This window comes from Zootoca vivipara, chromosome 14 (assembly GCF_963506605.1).
Source record: "Zootoca vivipara chromosome 14, rZooViv1.1, whole genome shotgun sequence".
Lineage (NCBI taxonomy): Eukaryota > Metazoa > Chordata > Lepidosauria > Squamata > Lacertidae > Zootoca > Zootoca vivipara.
In genome coordinates this window covers 25473362-25496474 of record NC_083289.1, presented here as the reverse complement: position 1 = coordinate 25496474, position 23113 = coordinate 25473362, and the positions used below count along the sequence as shown (strand labels likewise).

The 23113-nt window shown below is 43.3% G+C and overlaps 1 protein-coding gene across 4 annotated transcripts; it reads right to left on the bottom strand.

Annotated features, from left to right (window-relative positions):
• Positions 1-30: 30 nt before the first annotated feature.
• DIS3L (DIS3 like exosome 3'-5' exoribonuclease) lies at positions 31-22726 on the bottom strand. 4 transcript variants are annotated; one of them, XM_035131512.2, is made up of 17 exons: positions 22442-22726; positions 18362-18515; positions 15156-15284; positions 14691-14826; positions 13429-13605; positions 11264-11342; positions 10015-10194; positions 9219-9388; positions 8964-9125; positions 6641-6888; positions 5438-5530; positions 3960-4493; positions 3115-3269; positions 2825-3003; positions 1945-2090; positions 1155-1329; positions 31-1062 (listed from the first exon to the last, which is right to left on the bottom strand). In XM_035131512.2, exons 1-17 carry the CDS (start codon positions 22569-22571, stop codon positions 766-768), a joined length of 3144 nt encoding a protein of 1047 aa, XP_034987403.2. In that variant the 5' UTR covers positions 22572-22726; the 3' UTR covers positions 31-765. The 4 variants fall into 4 exon arrangements, with proteins under 4 accessions (XP_034987403.2, XP_034987406.2, XP_060138359.1 ...); XM_035131515.2 differs by having other exon boundaries at positions 22658-22726; XM_060282376.1 differs by having other exon boundaries at positions 18362-18869; positions 22442-22474.
• Positions 22727-23113: the final 387 nt, after the last annotated feature.

Here is a 23113-nt window from a genome sequence, read left to right as displayed (position 1 = left end):
CTCCTCCTCCTCCTTCTTCTCCTCCTCCTCCTCCTCCTCCTCCCGTGTATCATTTGTACACATCAATTTTACTTGTTGAGACATTATGAGGAAGGGGGAAAGGGATGGGTGGGATGGGGAGTTGGGTGTGTGTGGATTGTCTATCTGACCGGCGACCGGGTGCCCTCAATTCCGGCCCGAAACACTCACTGAGGGGGCGGCCCCTCAATCGGTTCACCGAACTCTCCCGGCTCTCGCGTGGCGGCGGCTCAGGAGCCGCCCGGGCAGTCTAGATCTGCCGGCTGACCTCAGGAACTCTGTGGTGCGCGCCATGATGCCTCCTATTCAAAAGTTTTGACAATGGTTTCGTAATTCGGGAGGTACATTTGAGTACAACTCAATGGTAGTGAAAACAAAAAACAACCAAAATGCTAACTAAATACTGGATATAAATTAATAGGAAGCGCTTAACATTCTTTTGCTGTATAGTCCCTTCCATTATCAGAGAGTAGAATTTTAAAGAGCTACTTAGTTGTCATATCAAATTATTATTTATTCCCTGAGGTACTTTGAAATATTTGCCATTTTATGTACTCAATTCACAGAAGGCAAAGTGCTATTTCATTACCATCCATGGCTACAAGTGTGTTTTAATGTATAGCTGCCCATACCATGTTTTACCAAAAGCCGAGCCGACTGAAATAACTTAACACATTTAGAAATATTAGAATTTTTTTTTAGGACAGGCCAAAGGAACAGCACTTGCACGAGAGCTTTCATGCTCCACTATGCAGATACATCCAATAAGGCCAACTCCTTGATTTCCTCCAACAAATGATACAGGCTCACACCCTGCGTCTGGCGATACTCCTCATATTCTTCCTCTATCATCTTTGTTTTGGCCTTGTCATGAGCAAGCTGGGCCTCCTCCACAGTCTTCGTTACTTCCCGTACCAAGTCTGTTCTAGATATGTGGGGACTTTGAGACAGTTCCAACTCTGGTGTCTTGTAAGGCTTGCAGCTTGTTATATGTAACTGAATGCGATCGGTATGGCAACGAGAACTCTGTACGGAAATTTTTACCTGTGGGTGGGAAAAGCACACAGTAAGATTCTATTTTGCCTCCTTGTGTCACAGGAGAGTAATTTCAACGCAGATATGTTACCGGTACATACCGCCACATGGTCAAACAGGTTCAGAGTAACAGAATCCTCAGCTGTGGGAGCAGAGATAATTTTGCTAGGAAAGCGCTGGAGACAACCAGGTTTCCATTTGCAGCTCCCATCGGCTTGACAAGAGAGGACCAACCCTTCCTTATTTTTCAGATAGGCTGCCCCTTTAATTCCATACCTGTGACAGAAAGAGATTAGGTTCCCAAAAAAGTATTCAATTGCCAGTGAACTTTATCGTTTAAAAGCCTGAGGCAATTAATTGATTAACTAAAGTAATTACCTCTTTTTAGTAAATTCAGTAAAGCTATTAGTAAAAAACAAAAATAAATGTAAAGTAAGTATCAATTAGTATTACAATACGTGCTTTTTTAACAAACGGGAAGACTAGGCAGTCTCTGTTGCAGGAGAACTTATTCAGAGGAGCTCTGTCCCACCCTATGCCAGAGGCTCAAAGCATTGTCACATAGTGAACAGGCTCTGAACAGAGGTCCCAGGTTCAATCCAGGATCTCCAATTGGATTTGGGAAAAACTCCTGTCTGAAACGTTGGAGAGCTGCTACCAGCATTTGGTTAGAAAGAAAAGTGGTTTGACTGAATAGGGCAGCTTCCTAGATTCCTGAATTCACCTTCCCCTCCTCCCAACGTCATTTGAGAAAAATGTCCCCACAAAATCCCACAGGGTTAAATTAAAAGCTGCTATGCTGTAATCCTTCCTGTGTGTTCCAGATTGCACAGAAATAGGCAACTTGCCATGTGGACTTGCTTGTCTGGCCTCAAGCTACAGTTGCCTTACCTTGGCACAAAGACAAGCACGCCGTTCGTTCGGATTGAATAGATAATCCCGTCTGCTGTGCACTGCTCATCTCCGTCAAGACTCTTATCTCTGAAGTACATACACTGGAAAAGTTCAGTGGACTGCTTCTGGGCATGCTGGGCGGCCTATCCGAAGAAAGCAACTTAGATTAGAAAGGAGGGATTCCACTGTGTTGGTGCCACTACCAAAAAGGCCCTGCCTATGATGTTTTGATATCTGGTCAACCAGACAGCATAGCCCAAGACAATGACCTTAAAACCTATGTTGGTGCATATGGGTGGAGGCAGCTCTTTAGGTAGCCGGATCCCAGAACATTTAAGGTTGGGAATGACTTCCTGTCTTGTCCATTCTCTTCCTTTTCTTTATGTTCTTTAGGTTAACGTAATTAAATATTTGCATAAATCATTGTGATTTATTTGCACTGGCCTGCTTCCAAAGCAAGTGGGATGATGAACCTCCCACAAAATAACTTCCCATCTCCATTGCAGTGAATCAACCTTCACAGTAAGTCTACATCCATACTACACATTTAAAGCATGATTTCCCCAAAGGACTCCGGGAGCTGCATTTTGTGATGGGTGTTGAGAATTGTTCACAGACCCCTAATCCCCTCCCACCGCTACAATTCCCAGAGTCCCCTGTGAAGAGGGATAGTTTTTAAGCTACTCTGAGAGGAGAATAGGGACCTCCTAACAATTCTCAGCACCCTTAACAAACCACAGCTCCCATAATTCTTATGGGGAAAGCCATGATTTTTTAAAAAAGCGGTATAGTGCTTTAAATGTATGGTGGTCAAATGTGCCTCTCTGAGAATCTATTGCACAAACACACCCAAATGCATGCTCACTAATCGCCTTACCCTGTTTCTGTTGTTGATGTGTCTACATAGCTCTTCAAGTTCTTTGTTGCTAAGCAAGTTCTCCTTGGTGCCTGATTTATCTCCTTTCGAAGTGGCCACCAACAGCAGCCGGTGGACTATGATATCAGCATATCTTCTAATTGGTGAAGTGAAGTGGGTGTATTTATCCAGAGCAAGACCTGCCGCAAAATAGGATGGAATAATGGACACAAAGGCCATGAAGACGATAGTGGAGGAGTTGGAGCTGGGATTTTAAAAACACGCATGAAGAAACAAACGACAGCAGTTACCATAGTGAAAGAACTCTTCTTTGGGGCAAGAGCCAGTTGAAAAATACAAGGCGTTAGACATTGCCTGTGTGGCCATAGATCTCAGCAGCCTATTCACCAGGGGATCGGATGGGTCAACTGCCTTATCCAGGGAGTCAGCTAATGCTTTGTTCGACCTATCGAAATGAATAGATTAATGATTACAGAAAATCAATTTATTTGAACTTTTCAGTCATGTAGATGTTTCCTGTTACTACTTTCACAAATGAACCCACATCACCAACCTGTCCTTGGACCAAAACTAGTCTTGGACTTACCTGCACAGACAAACTCAGAGCAATTCCAGTTCTACACTGGTTGTTAAGGTGTCTAGCTCTTATGTTTTTAAAGATGCAGTGGATAGTAGATGGAGAAAAGTTTCCAAGCCACTCTCCTCCCCTGCTTTTGAAACTGCACTTCAGTCCAAAACACAAGTTGCTGCAACAGAGCTCTTCTATGGCAAGCTCCAGCTGGCTGCCTTCTAGCCCTGCAACCAGACTACTCTGAATACAGAAGAGTAGAACAGCTGAAGAGATCATACGGTAATAGCCTTTTTCCTAGCCCAAAGTGCCTTGTTCTGGAGTGGCATATCAATGTCATAATTGTAAAATACGTTCTTAATGTTCTATACTGCCCTGGGATCTTTTGATAAACGGTGGTATATAAGTTAATTAAATAAATAAATAAACAATGCATAAGCCCAGCCCGTTTCTGAAAATGCAGATAATCTGGGCACTCAGAGCAGCATTGTCCTTTGAGATATTTTGGAAAACAACAACTCTTCAGGTTAAAGAAGGCCTGGACTGGTAAGCCCCCATTCTACTTGCCGTGTATCTATGAAGAAGCCTTTTGTCCCAGCACATTCTCGGAGCTCTGAAAAAAACTCCTGCCGTGGGGGTGGGTGTTGGCGCAGGAGGGCTTGGTGAGGGAAAGTCTCCCATATCTTCTTGGCCACCCAATGGTTTGCGAGAATCATACATTCGGCAATCGTTTCATGGACTTCCAGCGGCTGCCGGGGGATGAGGTCATTGATGTTCTTTTTGTCATCCAGTAGCACTCTGACCTCTACTCCTTCCAATTCCAGCGCTCCGCAGCTGTCTCTCTTAGCGCGAATATGCCGGGCTACCTCGGTCAGCTTCCCTATGGCCCAGGTCAGCTCGTCTAACTTCTGTTTCCTTGTATCTTCGCCCATATCTTTGAGCTCCAGAATTTCATCGGCCACTGCCAAGTCTCCATCCAGCAACGCCTGGGCCGCCTCATAAAACAGTTTGTAGGAAGAGCGAATGATGGTTCTGTGGTACCAAACCTCCTTTATTTCATAGGAAGTTTTTTCAAGTTCCCAAATGACACTCACAGCGTACCTTGAAAATAAAACAATGTTGCTGATTTATAAATTATAGCGCTGACCATCATGTAGCCTCTTTCCATATGAACCTATCCAGACCCTGATATCATCTTCTGAGGCCCTTCTTCGTATGCCTCCTCCTCAAGAGGTTTGGAGGGTGGCAACACGAGAACGGTTCTTCTCTGCAGTGGCTCTCCGTCTGTGGAATGCTCTCCCCGGGGAAGTTCGCCTGGCGCCTTCATTATACACCTTTAGGTGCCAGGCAAAAACATTCCTTTTTAACCAGGCCTTTGGTTGATCTGATTTACATCCTATGCCCTTTTGATTTTTTTTTTTTTGGGGGGGAAAGGCTATTGGGTTGTTGGTTTAATTTTATTATGTATTTTGTGGTTTTATATCTTGATTTTATTCTGTGAACCGCCCTGAGACCCCCATGTATAGGACGGTATATAAATTCAATAAATAATAAAATTTCAAGCAAGAGAGAAACAGAGTTCAGTTGGTTTGACATTCATAACATGGGTTGCTTTTATGAATTATAAACAGCTGTGTTAGCAAAATCCACTTGTTAGTCATTGGAAAAACCATGAAGTTCACCCCTAGTTTCCACCCTTTCAATTTTCAGTACAGGGGAGAAAAGACAATAGCCAGTGACGGAGAAATTGAATTCATCGTTATTTTTTAAGTACGTGCAGTTTAATAGATTCTAATAATGGCCAAACTTCTGTGCTCGCAAAACATGCTATGGTCCATGGGGTCACGAAGAGTCGGACATGACTAAACGACTAAACAACAACAACAAATGAAACTTTTCTCATAAACTGAGAAAAGGTGCAGAATATTAGAATGCTACAAGGGGTTATTTTGGTCCCCCAAAGAGTCGGGGCTAGGAAGAAGCAGAACACCAAGGACTTGTCCTAATACCCGAGATGCTAGGGCAAGTCAGTGCTAAGAGCTCACCTGTCAACATTCCCAAGAAGAGAACATAAGTTGGCACTCAAGATGGCAGGCAGCATGTCGTAACGACGATCTGCTAAGTAGTAAGTAGTAGCCCTGAGAAATAGGAGAAATAATTATAATGCTCCTACTGTACATCTTTTAAAGTTTCAGAACATTTGGACGCATATTGCAACACGGTTGGTTTATCTAATGTGAATGCTAAACAATTTAGGACGGGCCATTTATAATGTAGACAAGAGACATTTGTTTCAGTGACACTATGCGTAAAATGACCATGCTTTAATCCCTTTTGCTGTGAGGCGACTTATATTGATATCTACTGTTAATTCAGAATAAGAGCAGTTGGCAGATGTAAGAAATAAACACCCCAAGCATACATGTTGAGATTAGTTTCAGCCTAAAACAGCAGCAAAAATATTAAAATCAATTTTGGGCAATTGTACATCTAAATAGAGCTTTCACAGTTACAAGAAATGATTTCCCTGTGATGACACTTGAATGACTGATTCTGCCATCTCCTGTGCTGCAGTATTTAGTCACTACTGTTCATTTCAGAAGTATATTACATTCTTGGTACTGGTTACTGAATTCACTATCAAAAGAACAATCGTTCATCCCCCCCGCCCCTTGCAGATAATACAATATACAGGTCCATACCATACATTTATAGCACTTTAACAGTCATGACTTCCCCTTCCTGGAAAGTTTGTTAAGTCTGCTGGGAACTGCAGCTCAGCAAGGGGTAAACTATAATTCCCAGGACTCTTTGGGGGAAGCCATGACTGTCAAAGTGCTTTAATTCTATGTTGTGGATGTGATCACAATGAAGTACTATTATTACGCTTCACAATCTTGTTTTCAAATTGATTTTCTTATGTTATTTTATATAACCGTGTTCACTTAGGTACTTTGTTTTAACTGGTTTATATATAGTGGTACCCTTACTTACGTGCCCATCTTGTTACATATCCTTTGGGATATGCACGCGGCAAACCCGGAAGTATATTTCCGGGATTCGCCAAAGGAGCATGCGCGGAAGCACTCTATTGCGCTGTGTGAGTGTGCAGAACAGGCACCTCCAGTTGCGGAAACCTCGGGATCCGACCAGAGCTTCAGAACGGATCCCATCCGCAACCGGAGGTACCACTGTATTGCAACAATGAATATTAAAGCTTCCAGTTTCTACCCCAGAATCAAACCCACCTTGCTCTTGCCTCAATATCTGTGTAAGAATTTGCAGCCACAAAGTGAGTCACGTCTGCAATGTGAACACCTAGCTCCAGGTTTCCATTAGGCAGGGTTCTAATGGACAGGGCGTCGTCCACATCTTCACAGCCTTTTGGATCAATGCTGAAGACTAAGTGGGTATCCCTCAGATCAACACGCTTGAGCTCTTCTTCTGGAGCCACTTTCCATGGCTTCTCCGGGATAACAACTGGCATCTCACACATCTGCAGGAGGAAAGTCCTGCCCGTCAAAGATTTTAGATTGAAAAAATAACACTTCATTTATATCCTCTCTAAGAGTCAGCGAGTAAAATCTGCTGGAGGCAGCTTTTGCCCCCTGTGTATATTGAAATCACAGTACATCAGACCCCTTCAGTGCAAGGGGCAGAGTTTGCTTTTCTAACATGGCACCTTAAATTCAGCACTGCTCTAACACAACTCTGCAGTGCTTTGTACAGTTGTACCTCGGAAGTCGAATGGAATCTGTTTCGGAGGTCCATTCGACTTGCAAAATGTTCAGAAACCAAGGTGCAGCTTCTGATTGGCTGCAGGAAGCTCCTGGAGCCAATCAGAAGCCACGCTGGACGTTCAGGTTCCAAAGAACCTGGGTTCTTTGGCGTTCGGGAGCCAAAAGGTACGAGTGCCAAGGTGTTCGTCAACCAAGGTACGACTGTACCATATAATAATAATAATAATAATAATAATAATAATAATAATAATACAGTGGTACCTCGGTTTAAGTACACAATTGGTTTTGGAAGTCTGTACTTAACCTGAAGCGTACTTAACCTGAAGCGAACTTTCCCATTGAAAGTAATGGATAGTGGATTAATCCGTTCCAGATGATCCGCGGAGTACTTAAACTGAAGCGCATTTAACCTGAAGCAAACTTTCCCATTGAAAGTAATGGAAAGTGGATTAATCTGTTCCAGACAGGTCCGTGGAGTACTTAAACTGAAAGCACTCAAACCGAAGCATACTTAAACCGAGATATGACTGTAATTGTATTATTTGTACCCCACCCATTTGACTGGGTTGCCCCAGTCCCTCTGGGTGGCTATAGCGGTTATAGTGTCTGACTATGACCCTGGAGACCAGGGTTCAAATCCCCACTCAGCCAGGAAGGTCACTGGGTGACCTTGGGCCAGTCTTCATCTTCATCATCATCATCATCATCATCTCTCTCTCTCTCTTTGCTTTTTATTAATTTTATTATTATTAATTGACATCCATACACAATCTTAAGTACATGTACAAAGAAAAGGTAAAACTGATAATGATAGTAATAACAACCTTAAATAATTATACCATTAAATATTGATTTAAACTTGTACTTGTACATGCTCTTTTCTTATACTTTCTAGCTAAACGAAAATAGACCGAAGTAAAAGTCCAATAAACTAAATTATATCAAAACAGACTTCCCGTCATTTCCTGATGTAAGTTACATTTACAACATTGAATGTACTTATACTTCTTACCTTACTCTTACTATAATTTCTAGTACTTATAACATATTGTACCGTTTTTCCTTATTTAATAATATTTAATTTACACAAGCGTCATTCAAACGCTGCCATAGATGTTATGTCATTGTTATATTTTTGTAGGTATTTCTTGAACATATCCCATTTTTGTGTGAATGATTGTTTTGTATTTCCCCTTAATCTATTTGTCAATTGAGCCATTTCTGCATAGTCTAATAACTTATTCTGCCATTCCCTTACTGTTGGTACTTTCCCCCCTTTCCATCATCTCTCAGCCTAACCTACCTCACAGGGTTGCTGTGAGGATAAAATGGAGAGGAGGAGAACCACATATTTAATGGTGTGTGAATTCTTGGGAAGAGGTCTTGTCTTTGTTTGGTGGGCAATCCTTAAGCTGCAAAGCCTCTGTCAAGAATCTCCACTTTCACTATGAAATACATCTCGCTGTAGAGCTCCTGCAAATTCCACGACTAACAGAAGCAGAACAGTTTCCCCCTCCCATAAAATAAGCAAATTTGCACCATTTACAAAGATTGCAGAATTCAATTGCTGCTTTTGTCTGAAGTTACCTTTGTATGGAAGGTTTGGGCCAGCCTTGACCATTATAATAATAAAAACAACAACATTCGCATAGACCATCACCCACAGTATCTATTACCTGAAATAATATGGCATTTCTCCAGTACACCTAGTACGTGTTTCATGCAATTGAACAGACTACATTGTACCAATTGATGTTATTACCAAACCACTGGGAACAAGTATACAATTACCATTTACCAGCTGAAGTATTAAAAGCAAATGCAGACCAACCTGCGCTTCGGAGAAAGGACTCACAGAGATGCTGTTTTCCACCAGGATAGTCTGAATTTCTCCCTCAATATCTCCTATCCGCCCTAAAACACGCACAAAATGCCCATTTGGATACACCGATGTCGACTCCCAAGAATCGATACGCACGATGACCCGGAAGTCCTGTTGCAAAATACCAAGTCAACAGAAAATCCATGATTAGCAAATGCACATTGGAACTTGGTTGATATTTATGCATCAAGGAACTGTTTTTACCTGTAGAGCTTCAGCTTGCTGCGTGCTAATTCTGATCTTGGGGATTCTGTAATCCCAAGGTGTCACAAGAACTTTCTGTGCATTTTTGCCATGTGACTGGCTCTCTTCTTTGGATGGAAATGTGACCACATAATCACGCCAGTTCTTCTGTATGATGCCAACGACTTTACCTTTGAAAGTGGAATAATGCTGTGACTATACTGTACATCAATCCTTGGAAGCAGAAGCAAAGTGCATGATAAGGAAGATATTATAGATAAATCCATTTACAAAAAGATCTATCATGCCCAAGAGGCAATAAGGGAATTGATAAAATGATACAGTAGGTCTACGAAGTGTTCTTACAGGACTAGCCTGCCACTTTACAATGCTACAGTGCATTTCAGACAAGATCAATAATTTCTTCTTCTTAAATATGAGCTTGTTTTTACAATGGCCCTTCATAGCAAGATTGGAATAACAATCTCAGGCCCAAGGGACACCACTACGATTTACAAACTTCAGCACACACCAAGTAAACGAAATACAACTAAAAAGTTTTCAGCTGAGCAGCTGCTAAAGCTTGAACAGGGTAGCAATGTATATTAACAAGATGTCAGTGACAACTTGCTCAGAATTTGTTCTGCAAAGCACAAACCATGGAAATGTAGGGGGAAATGCCTGTTTCCAGGTCAAAGCCCTAAGATGTTCTGTAGGGTGCGATGCCACAGGTAGAATTTCCCCAGGTGACTGAAGTGCTTTTACACGTCTTTACAGAGGCAAACAGTCTTTCAGGTAACTTACTTTCTACACTTACCTGTGGGCATAGGTTCACCGTAAACCTCCCCAGAAGTCTTGTCTTCGGTCTCGTTCTCACAAAGGGCGGCAGTCCGTCCCTTCCACTCGCTTTTGGGGAGTAATTCAACTGCTACCACATCACCATGAATTGCTCTGTTCCGAGCTTTGGTGCCGTAAATGAGGACGTCATTTTTGAGATCTGGGTGCAAAGAAAGGAGGAATGACTCATTGGAACCTAGAGGAGACAGCAGATTGCTATTTCTCGAAGTCTGGTTCTTTTTTGGCATTTTCTTATAAAAAAGGGGGGGTGAGACTTAGCTGGCATCACAGATAAATAAATTTATTGTAAGAATGCACACAGCTTCCAAGCCACACTGCCTGTTTCCTAATCACTGGTGTTCGTCTATATACAAGATGAACCTCTGAAACTCATAAAGCCACTCTCATAACTAAATGTGAAAAACCACATATAAAGATTTATAGGGCTAAACTCCAGCATGTAAAAAGATGTATACATAAATTCTATGTCAAGAGAATAACTGGATTGCTATACATAATATTATGGTTGCCAAGTGTCCTTTACTTTCAAAGAACTGTCCCATATTGCAGGACATCCCCTTATTCATTTTGAGCACAATCCAATCCCTTCCTGTTGAAATATTGATCTGATCATTTAAGGGAGAATCATTTGGAGGGGGCTTTCCTGGCAAAGGGAGAACCCTAGGAAATAAATCACATTATTTATTTCCTCTCCCCACTGTTCTGTGGAAAGTGGCAAATAGATCTACCCCTGAGAATCTGTAAAACCTGATTGCAGAGGACAGCTGAAACCCAAGAGAATACCTGCTCTAAAGCAGAATTGCAGCAGTGTGAGGAATGAAGAAACTGCTCAGTATGAGGCAGCTACCGCCCTTTAGTCAGCTCCCATTATGAGGCAACCTGTTCAGTCTAGACCAGGCATAGGCAAACTCGGCCCTCCAGATGTTTTGGGACTACAACTCCCATCACCCCTGACCACTGGTCCTGTTAGCTAAGGATGATGGGAGTTGTAGTCCCAAAACATCTGGAGGGCCGAGTTTGCCTATGCCTGGTATAGACCACTAGGAACCTGAGAGAGAGAGAGAGAGAGAATGCATCCCAGAAAGTGCCTGCATGGCAAAGTAGACCCAGATGACCCAGCAAAGTAAGCCAAGCTGTACTTTGCAGAAGGAAAAACCTAGCAAAACCCAGTTCACTAGCCAAACTGAAAGCATGGAATCTGTTCTCACCTTTTTCTTTGTTGCTGGCTCCTTGAAGTCGCACAAATGCTTCAACCTGAGCTCTGTGCTTATTCACATTCAGGACCCCCTAGAATAAATTAAAATTCAGAACCAGGCACAGCCAATACAAATATACAAGGCTATGTTTGGGAGTGCTCTTGGATCCAGCATTGCCGCTTGAGGTTCCAGGTGGTGGGTGTAGTTTGGAATGCCTTTGCCCAGTTAAGTTAACCTGCCATATAATGCCTGGAGAAAGCGGATTTGGTCAGAGTGATGCTCACTTTAGCTATCTCTTGTCTGGATTACCTTAACGCACCACCTGTGGAACTGTCCCAAGAAAGCATTCAGAAACCTCCCTGGCTCAAAACACTGCTGCAAAAGTTCTGACAGGGACCATTTTGCTGGGTCATGCAACTGTCCTGTTGTTTTGGCTGCAATGTCTACCACGTTGTCCAGGTTATCAGCTTCAAGGCTCTATTTGGGAACCTGGATACTTTTTAAGGGCCACCAATTTGTCTAAGAGCCTGCCAATCCCGTTAATGCAGTGGAAGAAACCTTCTAGTGTCTTTTTATACCCAAGGACACATTTGGATTTTTGAGCAAGCGCTGTGGGCATCAACCCCTCTGATCACTTCTCTCCCCACACTCCCAGATCAGCACCCAAGAGACAGGAAAAGAGAAAGTGGATATGCGCACGCTCTGCTTTTGGGGGGGACACACGGTTAAAAGTCAGATCCAATAGGATTAATCTGAGCCTTGAAAAACACATAGAGCTGAAAGAGGAAGGGGGATCACTCTTCCCACTTCCTTCTTCAGTTCTGTGTACTTTTCAATGGAGAAAAAAGTCATCATTCTCACCACCTCAGGACCAAGGGGGCAGTGAGCGAGGCAGGGCAGGGGGGAGCTCAAAGGCCTGAAGGGAAGACCACAAGGGTGCCATTGCACCCATGGGTGCCACACTGGCAACTCCAGCTCTAGTGTATTCTATGTCCGAGGCACAGTTGGTGGGAAGATGGGGAAGCTGTCTTGGTGGGAGTACCTGGATTACAGAACTCACCTACCCCAGGAGATCCATTTGGATCCTTATTAGCAACTTTTTGTCACTTCCTGGACTTGTTTGCTCTAGCAAATACTTGCGCAGCCATCTGGCTGGGTTATTATTATTATTTTCTTCTTCTTCAAAATTTGCAATATTCTGTTCACTGTGCTCATTTTTATTAACGATGTGATTGTAAGTGTTTTTATATTTTGTCTTGTTAGCTGCTGTGGCATCTTTGACGGGAAGATCTGGCCGGGTTATTACTATTTTTCCTTCTTCAAAATTTGCAATATTTTGTCCACTGTGCTCATTTTATTAACAATGTGATTGTGTGTGTTTTTATGTTTTGTCTTGTTAGCTGCTCTGGCACCTTTGATGGGAAGAGCGGGATTCAAATTAACTGAAATAAATACTTTCTGTACACAATGCCAGATCTTGCAACTGATCTTGCTTCTTTCCTCATCAACACTGTAATGAGCTATAAAGGCCACTGCCGACATTTCAGCAAAAGACTCCAGTCTATCTTATCCCACAGAGACACTGTCCATTATGGGGCAAAAGGGCAAGGGGGAAAACAAACCCAACTGATATCGAAGTGAGCTTATTTGGAGGAACAAAGTTTTCCAGTGTTCTCTGTTTTATACCCTACTCTAATCATTATCCTCTGAGCATTTTACAGAAAGGAGGCACAGAAATGTTATGAAAACTGACCTCCTTGCTTGCTGTTTCACTGTTCCAGCATCAATTTTGGATTTAGTACCTTTTTGTGGCAGGAACAGCCCATAAAACTTTCCATTTCAAAGTCCAGCCTCCAAACTTTAACAACATTGTGTTAGAAATCTTGCAAAATTGCTTATTATTCTTATTACTATTACTGCAGCGTGTACAATTTACTTAATCTATTCCCCCCCCCCCCTGTATCCCTGGGTGCTTTCACCCTGCCAAGATCACACGGGGTAACTTCAAAAAGATGGAAAGTTCTGAGTGTTTGAGCTCACACTATTGGAGGCAATGTTCTGCCACCATACTGGTAAGCAGTACGCTATGATTAGAGATTGTATGCTGCTTTGTGAAGGAAGTTCCTCAAAAAGCAGGGAATAGCTTTTTAAAATGAAATAATGAAATAAAGCAGAACCTGTATGTATCTCCCTGATTTGATCCCTGCTTCCAGCATTTCCACAGGGACATGTTCAGGATACTCCCTTCCGTGATTCTCTTGACTTTCATTCTCCCGTTCACGCCGTGAGTGCACTATAGACTCAAAAAGCTCGTGAGCAGCTTTTAAGTCAGGCCAAAAGTTGTCCAGATAATTCTGTGCACAGACAGACAAAGAGGAAGGAGATTATTCCTGTAATTTGTAAACGGGCAATTCATAACAGGACCAGTCCCATGTTGGAAGCCCCAATAAATAAGGCAGAAATAGTAATCCTAAAGTGAAATTAGTGAAATTACTGGGTCATCCTGCTGCTCCAAGTTCAACCTTAACCACGTACCTCTCAATAAAGACGGCAACTGTATCTGCTAAAATACAGGGATGCAAAGAGCTAAGTCATCCCTCTGAAGAGCCACATACATAGTATTTGCCAATCCCAAGAAATGGAGCAGGAGCAAGACGAAATTATTTGGTCTCTTAAAGGTATGTGACTATATAAGGCTTTAGGAAGAACTAAGCTGTGTTAAGAGAATCATAGAATAATAGATTCATAGAGTTGAAAGAGACCACAAGGGTCATCCAGTCCAACCCCCTGCCAAGCAGGAAACACCATCAAAGCATTCTTGACATATGCTTGTCAAGCCTCTGCTTAAAGACCTCCAAAGAAGGAGACTCCACCACACTCCTTGGCAGCAAATTCCACTATCAAACAACTCTTACTGTCAGGAAGTTCTTCCTAATGTTTAGGTGGAATCTTCTTGTAGTTTGAAGCCATTGCTGTGTGTCCACTTCTCTGGAGCAGCAGAAAACAACCTTTCTCCCTCCTCTATATAACATCCTTTAATATATTTGAACATGGCTATCATATCTCCCCTTAACCTTCTCTTCTCCAGGCTAAACATACCCAGCTCCCTAAACCGTTCCTCATAAGGCATCGTTTCCAGGCCTTTGACCATTTTGGTTGCCCTCCTCTGGACACGTTCCAGCTTGTCAGTATCCTTTTTGAACTGTGGTGCCCAGAACATTTAGGTCACCTCCTTTCTCTCCAGGAGGAACGTTTACTTTTTCATGCCCGGTGTGTTACTGAACAGCTCTGATGTTTTACTACAAAACGGGTCCATTTCATCCATGTCGCTTTAATGCAAACAAGTGAATAAATGGCACAGAGGCATTTCTGCAGGCAAACATCAAGGACATCAGAGTACTGAACTGTTTCATTTGCCATTTCAGTACAGAAAGATTACCTTGAATGAAATCACAAAAACACCTTCCGTTTCACTTCCAAGTTGTTGGATGGAATCTTCATCATCTGTTACCATGACGATGGGCATCTGACCCGCAAAGTGATTATAGTACCAAACGGATGCATTGTAAATACTCCTAGGAGAGCAAACATTCACAATTACCACTCCACGTCCTGATCATTCCCTTTTCTCACGAGGAAGCCTATTGAGCATAATGGAATTTCCCTTTAAAAAAGGGAGAACTTGACAGCTATGGTCCTGTTACATTTTTTGTCTTGACATCATAAATGTATAAGACTGAGTCATTATAAGGCCTTTTCATTTTAGTATAATTAACAAGCTTCTTATGGGTCAGTCACCCACTGGCCAGGGCTGGACACCAAGGGTGGAGAGTGGCTGGACACAATTTTCTAATAATTTTACTGATGCTTTTAACTGTGATGCTACCTCATCTTCAGCACATACCTTGTCTGCCACTTCTCCAAAGATTCTCCCCTCTCTCTTGGCAAGTAAGAAAGCAGCTGGAATTCGTTAAAAAACATAATGCAATCATGGCGGGCGTCCCTCACCAAATTTCGAAGTTTATTGTACTGTCTGTGAAAGAGAGAAGTCAAATGTCACTCTGCCAAAGCATTACAGCTGTATTATCTTTTACAAATGGGAACATTCATTGTAACAAAGGATCATTAATACACAGACCGTCTTGTTCATGTAGTTAGCACCCAGAGGCAGTCCTATTGCTAACAAACAACTCATTGTTAAGTATCTAAATATTCATCCATATTGTATTGAAATTTAGTACTACTGTAACAGTAACATTATAATTTTTATGTGATCAGAATTTTTTTAATCAATTATAGTATAAATTAAGAAAATACAGTATCTCAATTTTTATTATTGGTGTTGTATTAAAGGGTGGGTAAGGAATCAAAGGGACGCAGGTGGCGCTGTGGTCTAAACCACAGAGCCTAGGGATTGCCAATCAGAAGGTCGACGGTTCGAATCCCTGTGACAGGGTGAGCTCCCGTTGTTTGGTCCCAGCTCCTGCCCACATAGCAGTTCGAAAGCACGTAAAAGTGCAAGTAGATAAATAGGTACCGCTCTGGCAGGGAGATAAACGGCGTTTCCGTGTGCTGCTCAGGTTCGCCAGAAGCAGCTTAGTCATGCTGGCCACATGACCCGGAAGCTGTCTGCGGACAAACGTCGGCTCCCTCTGCCTATAGAGCGAGATGAGCACCGCAACCCCAGAGTCATTGGCGAATGGACCTAACGGTCAGGGGTACCTTTACCTTTACCTAAGGAATAAATAAATACAATTCGCTTTCTTTCTTCACTCCTCCCTGTTCCTTTTCTATTGTGCTTTTTATCTTCTGATCCGGCAGGGCAGGGAATGTCTGATACTTTAATCTATGCACCGTGTTTAGAAAGATATAGGTCCTTTAAAGCAGTAACTCACAATAACATTGACGATGAATCAAATTTTCAATCTGATCTAATCTTTAAATGCATCCCTATACAATTAATATCCACTAAAATCATTTAAACAAAAGTGCAATTTAAGTTTATTAATTTTAAAATGATAATTAATTATGAATTGTTAAAATTTAAATGACATGGCTTGGGTAGCCCACAGTATGATCCTTTAAAACCATTTCCTTTTAAGAGCATGTATAAAAACCTGCCATTCCATGCATAACTGAGTCCTTATCAAAACTTAATAAAAATGAAATTAGTGGATTAAAAAATGGATGGATTTATTTATTTTATTTAAAAAATCCTTCATTTTAATGGATTAACCATCATCCCCTTCTGTTTTAGACTTATTGCTCTACCAAACAGGGCCAATGCAATGACGTGCACAGAGAGATTTCCAACTCTGGAGTTCTGAACTGCAGAGCTGGAAGGGACCAGGAGGGTCGCCTGGTCCAACCCCCTGCAATGCAGGAATTATGATGATTTGTTAAATTTGTATACCGCCCTATACCCACAGTTCACAGGAATCACAGCTAAAGAATCCCTGAGAGGTACCCATTCAACCTCTGCTTCAAAACCTCCAAGAAAGGAGAGTCCACCACCAAAATTCACATGTACAGCAGCAAGCTCTGCTTATGCCCCCATATTCTATACCCCTTCGGGAAAGACTCAATACAAATGTGTCCCCTTCCTATCCCTACTGATCATTTCAGGAAGAAACTGTGCCATTCCTGCTATACTTCCCGACATCTGAATTGGGCCATACAACTCTATCAGTACAAAAAAGATGAATATAATCACAGATCCTAGCTGCAGATCTATATATCAAGCCTCACAAAAGTGCAATGCTGAAAACAAAGCCTGCAATGTTGGGGTGTGTGTGTGAAACTGGAAGCATTAAACATTGAAAAATATGCATAACCATTGGTATAATAAAGGTGGCAGCTAAGTAATTAATGCACAATGAAGAAATGGCTGGCTGGGATTTCAGAAATGAATAGCCACTCTGGAGATATGTGAACCGCATCTCGCGGATGCCAAATTAGCTCCATCAAATAAAGTGACTGATGTTGGACTAGCGGCTTGTAGGCTGCAGTTTCCCACCCCCCTAAGACCCCCACCCACCCCTCAAATCCCAGAATAAAAAGGCCATGCAGAAATACAAGGGCCAGACCTTGTGTCACAATCAGAATTTTTTAAAAAAGGGACCCACATGAAAACTTTATCTCAACCTGGGGAGTGGCCGAAGGTCAAAAAAAATAAAAAATAAATGCTGGCGGCAAGAAAGCATTATGTATTTTCATTAAATTGCCTTGTTATGACTGAGGATTAGAATACTGCCATTACCTCTGAAATATATTCATAGATAATAATGCTATAATTAATGTCAGTGAGAGAAATCCCTGATTAACCTTTGGGGTCCCAAGGGCATCTGCAATACAGATGTGTTCACAAAATTGCTGTAGCATAATATTAACCTTTGTAAGTCTAAAAAAAGGAAGGGGAGTAAAAGACATTTCACAGTTTGGTTCTATTATTTCTTGGCATTTAGAGTGTCATCGTGAAGCTGAAATAAATCTGCCACATGTATTGTTTATAGAGAGCCATCTAAGGATATGGCGCTTTTAACAAAAAAAGAGGCATGGCCAATCTCTATCCAAAGGGCTTGCCATCTAAGAAAGACACAGGAGGCTGTATCCAATGTAGCAGTAAGTTAAAGTCATTTAGTGGAGAAATGTTTTGTACCAATGAACGGTTGTTGCACAAGAGGATGCATAAGCAGTTTAGCTTTGTTGTGCAACAGGTTGCACAATGCAGAGTTTGTTGGGTGTTGTGTTTCCACCAGTGCAACAGGACCCTCCAATGGATCTCTACCCCAGCACTGACCACAGAGCCATTGGATTCACCCATCTTCAACACAGAACCAGGGGAAACAGTGATCCAGGGGAAACAATGATCCAGGCAGGAATTTCATGTGCTAGCTGCAAATAAGGCTACTCGGGAAGACAGAGATATATGTGGGAAGCACCTGCCCAGGTCAGGACCTGGCTGAGAGGCAGGAAGGAGAGGAGCCTGCTGTTCTGCTGAGTCTTCCTGGCCTGGGGTAATGCACAGCAGGACTGAATGCTCAAATATTTATCATTTTATTTTGGGAGGAACTTGAAGCATGCAGGAGGCTCCGTGAAAAATCAAGATACCTGCGCCCTCTCTGATGCTGCATTGCTTGACATGCTGTTTGCATGAAAACAATCCCTCTGAGTTCCAGGAACTCCAATATCTCCAGATAATCTTGGACCACCTTCCAGTCAGGTACAACATAGTGGGTCAGGTCGTCGGACAATAATTTCTCACCTGAAACAGAATTCAAAGTGTTACTTTATTCATGGCCCCTAAGACTGTGTGGTGCTTTACAGAGCACATGTCCCCACACTGAGGCATGTACAGTCTTGTAGACTACAGGGGAAAACCTACAATGGAGAGAGGTGGAGTATGGGAAACAAGGGAACAACATGCAGTCATATTTCAGTTATACCTGCGTACTGTGGGTTACAACTTTAGTTGCAGTAGGCAAGGTGGAGAGGGGGAAGCTGGTGCCCTTCAGATGTTACCCTCCAACTCCCATGAGCCCCAGCCAGGAGGGACAAGGGTCACATATTATGGGATTTATAGTTCAAAGGCATCTAGAGGTTGGACAAGGTGGGTTATCTGAAAGGAATGGAAAGAAAAATGGTGCTGGCTTGCTAATTTTACTCTGTACCACCCTTCATCCACCTCTTGTCCTCCAGATTTTTGGATTACAACTCCCAGCAGGTTGTAGTTCAAAACATCTGGACGTCAACAGGTTGGCGAAAGCTGCTCTGTACACACTAAAAATTATACGGTCCCAGAGAGCCTGAAATCCATCCTTCTAAAGGACAGATAGTCTTAGATGGCATTAAGTCTTTCTCACTTTATGAATGGTGATTGAGGTCAAAAAGAGGGCACGTTGCAGTAACAACCTGGCAACAAGAACAGAAACCTTATTTGAATAGTAAAGGCATATACTGCATCAAAGTAAAAGCTAGCAATCAATTTACTTTCAGGGGAAAGGGCAAAAGGGTTTATTCTACTTGGTATAAACTATTTGACCTTAAATTCTGATGGAAAATAATGTAAGAGAGATATTAGATCTTCTGCGCATTGCTACACAGCATTTCTGATTTTCTAACACCCACTTGCTACAACAAAGTTAGCAACAAGCCTCAAAATATATATGAGAATCCCTAAATTTGTACAGGAAGAGTTGCAAATTACAAGTTTTATTCTTGGAACATCCAATGATTCATTCCTATGGTAAAAATTACAATGGGCGGATAGGTACAGTCTGATTCAATCTATGGATTGTGTTCGTACAGAAACTTAATCAGACAAAATGGAAATACTGTGGGAGAGAAAATCTGTTGATCTGGAGGGAGCTGTGTGTCCAGTACTGGATAGGGATGCATTCCCCCAGAAAGACCAAGTCTGAACTTTGGGCTGCGGTGTCCTCCTGGATCTAGTGCTATCACTAGAGACATAGGTGCTATCTGTTACCAGCAGTGCTTTTTATCACCTTTGCCTGATTTGCCAGCTTCAATCCTATCTCAAGAAAGCAAACCTTGCCTCATTCATGCCCTGGTTATGTCTAGATTAGACTACTATAATGCACTCTACATGGGACTGCATTTCAAGATGGTTCAGAAGCTACAACAAGTGTAAAATTCAGCTGCCCAGATGTTTTGAGTTGGAGCGCCTAATACTCGTTCTGTACCAGCTACACTGGGCACTTATGCATTTCTGGGCCCAGTTTAAAGTGCTGGTGGTTACCCCAGGCACCCCCAAACTGCGCCCTCCAGATGTTTTGGCCTACAACTCCCATGATCCCTAGCTAGCAGGACCAATGGTCAGGGAAGATGGGAATTGTAGTCCAAAACATCTGGAGGGCCGAAGTTTGGGGATGCCTGGGTTACCCTTTATAGCTCCAGAAGTTTGGAAGCAGTTATTCAAAGGACTGCCTGCAGTTGTGTGAATCTGCCTTGGCCTGAAGTACATCCACAGGGGCCCCATTTGGAAGCCCTGCCACCAAGCTCAAGCAAATCCCCAGGCACAAAAGATAGAGCCTTTTTTGTGATGCCCTCCCCTCCCAGTCTTGGTGCTATGTACAATTGGTTTCCTTTTTAGTGGATACTAACAGATCTTATTATGGGACACGGGTGGCGCCTTGGGTTAAACCACAGAGCCTAGGGCTTGCCGATCAGAAGGTCGGCAGTTCGAATCTCCATGACTGGGTGAGCTCCCGTTGTTTGGTCCCAGCTCCTGCCAACCTAGCAGTTTGAAAGCACATCAAAGTGCAAGTAGATAAATAGGTACCACTCCGCTGGGAAGGTAAACGGTGTTTCCGTGTGCTGCTCTGGTTTGCGAGAAGCGGCTTAGTCATGTTGGCCACAGGACCCGGAAGTTGTACGCCGGCTCCCTCGGCCAGTAAAGCGAGATGAGTGCCACAACCCCAGAGTAGTCCGCGACTGGACCTAATGGTCAGGGGTCCCTTTACCTTTACCTAACAGATCTTATTGCTGCTTTTAAATGCTGGACCAGGCCTGGAGTTTTAAAACAATCATTGCTTTGGGTTTTCTCTTTGGTGGTCTGGATTGGGTTGGTTTTTTTTTTTGCTTTTTGTTTATTGCTACCTTCTTTGATGTTTGTTTTTATGAGGATTCTTTATGCTGTTGTTTTAAATGTATTTAGTAAATGTAACCAGCTTGGTTATATTTGTGAACTACTTTGCACTGCCCGGAGAAGCAGGATATAAATAAATAAACAAATCCTTCCTCCTGCTTGTTTGCGCTGTGCTTCTTTAGTAACAACATGAAATCCAAAACCAATCCCACTGAAAGGCACAGGAGCTGCTTAAGAGTGCTACTACAGTTGATGTGAGGAGTCACAATGGCTCCATGGAACATCGATGGACAAGGGGTCCAGTTTGTCTGTGGACTTCCCAAAGGCATTTAACCGGTCACTACAGAAAGCAGAATATTGGAGGCGATGGGCCTTCTGACCCAATCCAATGTGGTGCCCTCCCGATTCTGGAATCTGCCAACGTGGCAATAGTCAAGAGATCCTGGGAGTTGTAGTTCAAAACATCCAGAGGCCACCACATCAGCTGCCCCTGTTCTAGTAGTATAATTTTGTGTGTATATGTTGACAATCATGCTCCTCTCCTCCAGTTTTAATCCTCCTGGACAACTACCACATCCCCAGTTAGGTACTCACGAGTTCTGTTGGAATTGGCACTCTACCTCTTCCTGAAAGAAATGAAATAAAGCACCACAGAAGCTTTCCTCCCACCCTAGTGAATGCTCACAGAGGGACAACTAAGCCACGTGCATGGAGCTGAAATATATGAATGCAGGAAGATTATACCAAGTCAGATATTTGGTCAATCTAGCTCAGTACTGCCCACACTGACTGACTCTTGGAAGTTTCAGACAGGAAGCCTTTCCCAAAGCTACTTGGAGATGTCAGACAATCAACCAGGGTGCTCTGGCCATTCATGTATGTGCATGTAGAATAAGCAATTGTGTGTGCCTTACACAGAAGCACCCAGACTCCTTTTCCCATTCACATTTACTAAAGTTGAACCCTTCCTTAATAATAATAATAATAACAATAACAACAATAATAATTTTATATAATACCCCGCCTATTTGGCTGGGTTGCCCCAGCCACTCTGGGCGGCTTCCAAACATAATAAAACGCCAAACACTTCCCTGTTCAGCTCAACAGGGAGCAAAGAAAACACTTTGCATATGCCCAGTGACTTCTTTTCCTGTATTAGCCAGTTTGGTGTAGTTTAGGAGGGCAGGGTTCGAATTCCTGCTCAGCCATGAAACTCACTGTGTGACCCTGGGTCCCTCAGCAAAAACCTGCCTCACAGGGTTGCTGTGAGGCCAAAATGGGGAGGGAGGGACTCATGCAGACCACCCAGAGCGCCTTGGAGGAAAAGTGAAATATAAATGTAATAATTAAAAAATACCAAATCAGCATAGCTGCCAAGTTTTCCCTTTTCTCGCGAGGAAGCCTATTCAGCATAATGGAAAATCCCTGAAAAAAAGGGATAACTTGGCAGCTATGCAAATCAGGCATGAGCCTTGGATAGACATTCCCCCTCCCTGCCCCTTTGAAACATGACACCACGCTCCGCCCCAATTGGCCAAGCCCCACCCCCTTCAAGGTTACAGACCGACGCCCCGCCCACCTACCGCGGGGACAGTCCGCTCGGCAGAGGGCGCTGCCGCAAGGCACGTCGGGCCTCAGGTAATGCTCGCGCACCACCCGCACGGAGCGGCCCAGTAGGCCCCGCAGCTGGAGCACCTTCTCCGTCCGCTGCATCTGGAGAGGGAGGGAGGGGCGCGCGCGAGAGAGAAAGAGAGCGACAGAGAGCCAGCGGGGAGCGGGCGCGAGCGGGAAAGCCACACCTCCAAACGACCGCGCTGCGCCGTCCACCGCCTTGATTCGTCGCCGCCGCCGCCCGTCCTGAGAGGAACGTGGAGGCGGGCTAGGGGGTAGGGCGGGGCCACCCTCGTGAGAAAACGGAGAGGCTGGAAAGAAGAGGCGGGGCCACGCCTGAGAGAAACAGGGAGGCGGGGCCGCGGGCGCGAGATCAGAAAGGGGCGGGGCTGCCTTAAAATGGCGGGCATGTTTTCCTGTGGGGGAGAAATTTCCTGAGGGGATGAGGGCGTTTGCTTTGGTGAGGGAGCAGGCGAAGGAACCTCGTGAGGGTGGAGCTGCGTCCGTTCGCTTTTCCACCCTCACGGTTACAGGCTTTGGGCAGTTTAGCAAGCCCCATCGTCAGAATAGAATAGTAGTAGTAGTAGTAGTAGTAGTAGTAGTAATACTGTAATAATAATAAAAAATTCATACCCCGACCATCT

What these genes read in the sequence shown, in the direction of transcription:
- DIS3L (XM_035131512.2), bottom strand. Translation starts at nt 22,571, where the DNA reads ATGCAGCGGACGGAGAAGGTGCTCCAGCTGCGGGGCCTACTGGGCCGC. An exon ending in CAGCATCAGAGAGGGCGCAG is followed by an intron (nt 15,285 to 18,361) that starts GTATCTTGATTT and finishes TCTCTTTCACAG; the next exon opens with ACAGTACAATAAACTTCGAA. An exon ending in AGCCAGCAACAAAGAAAAAG is followed by an intron (nt 10,195 to 11,263) that starts GTGAGAACAGAT and finishes CTTTGCACCCAG; the next exon opens with ATCTCAAAAATGACGTCCTC.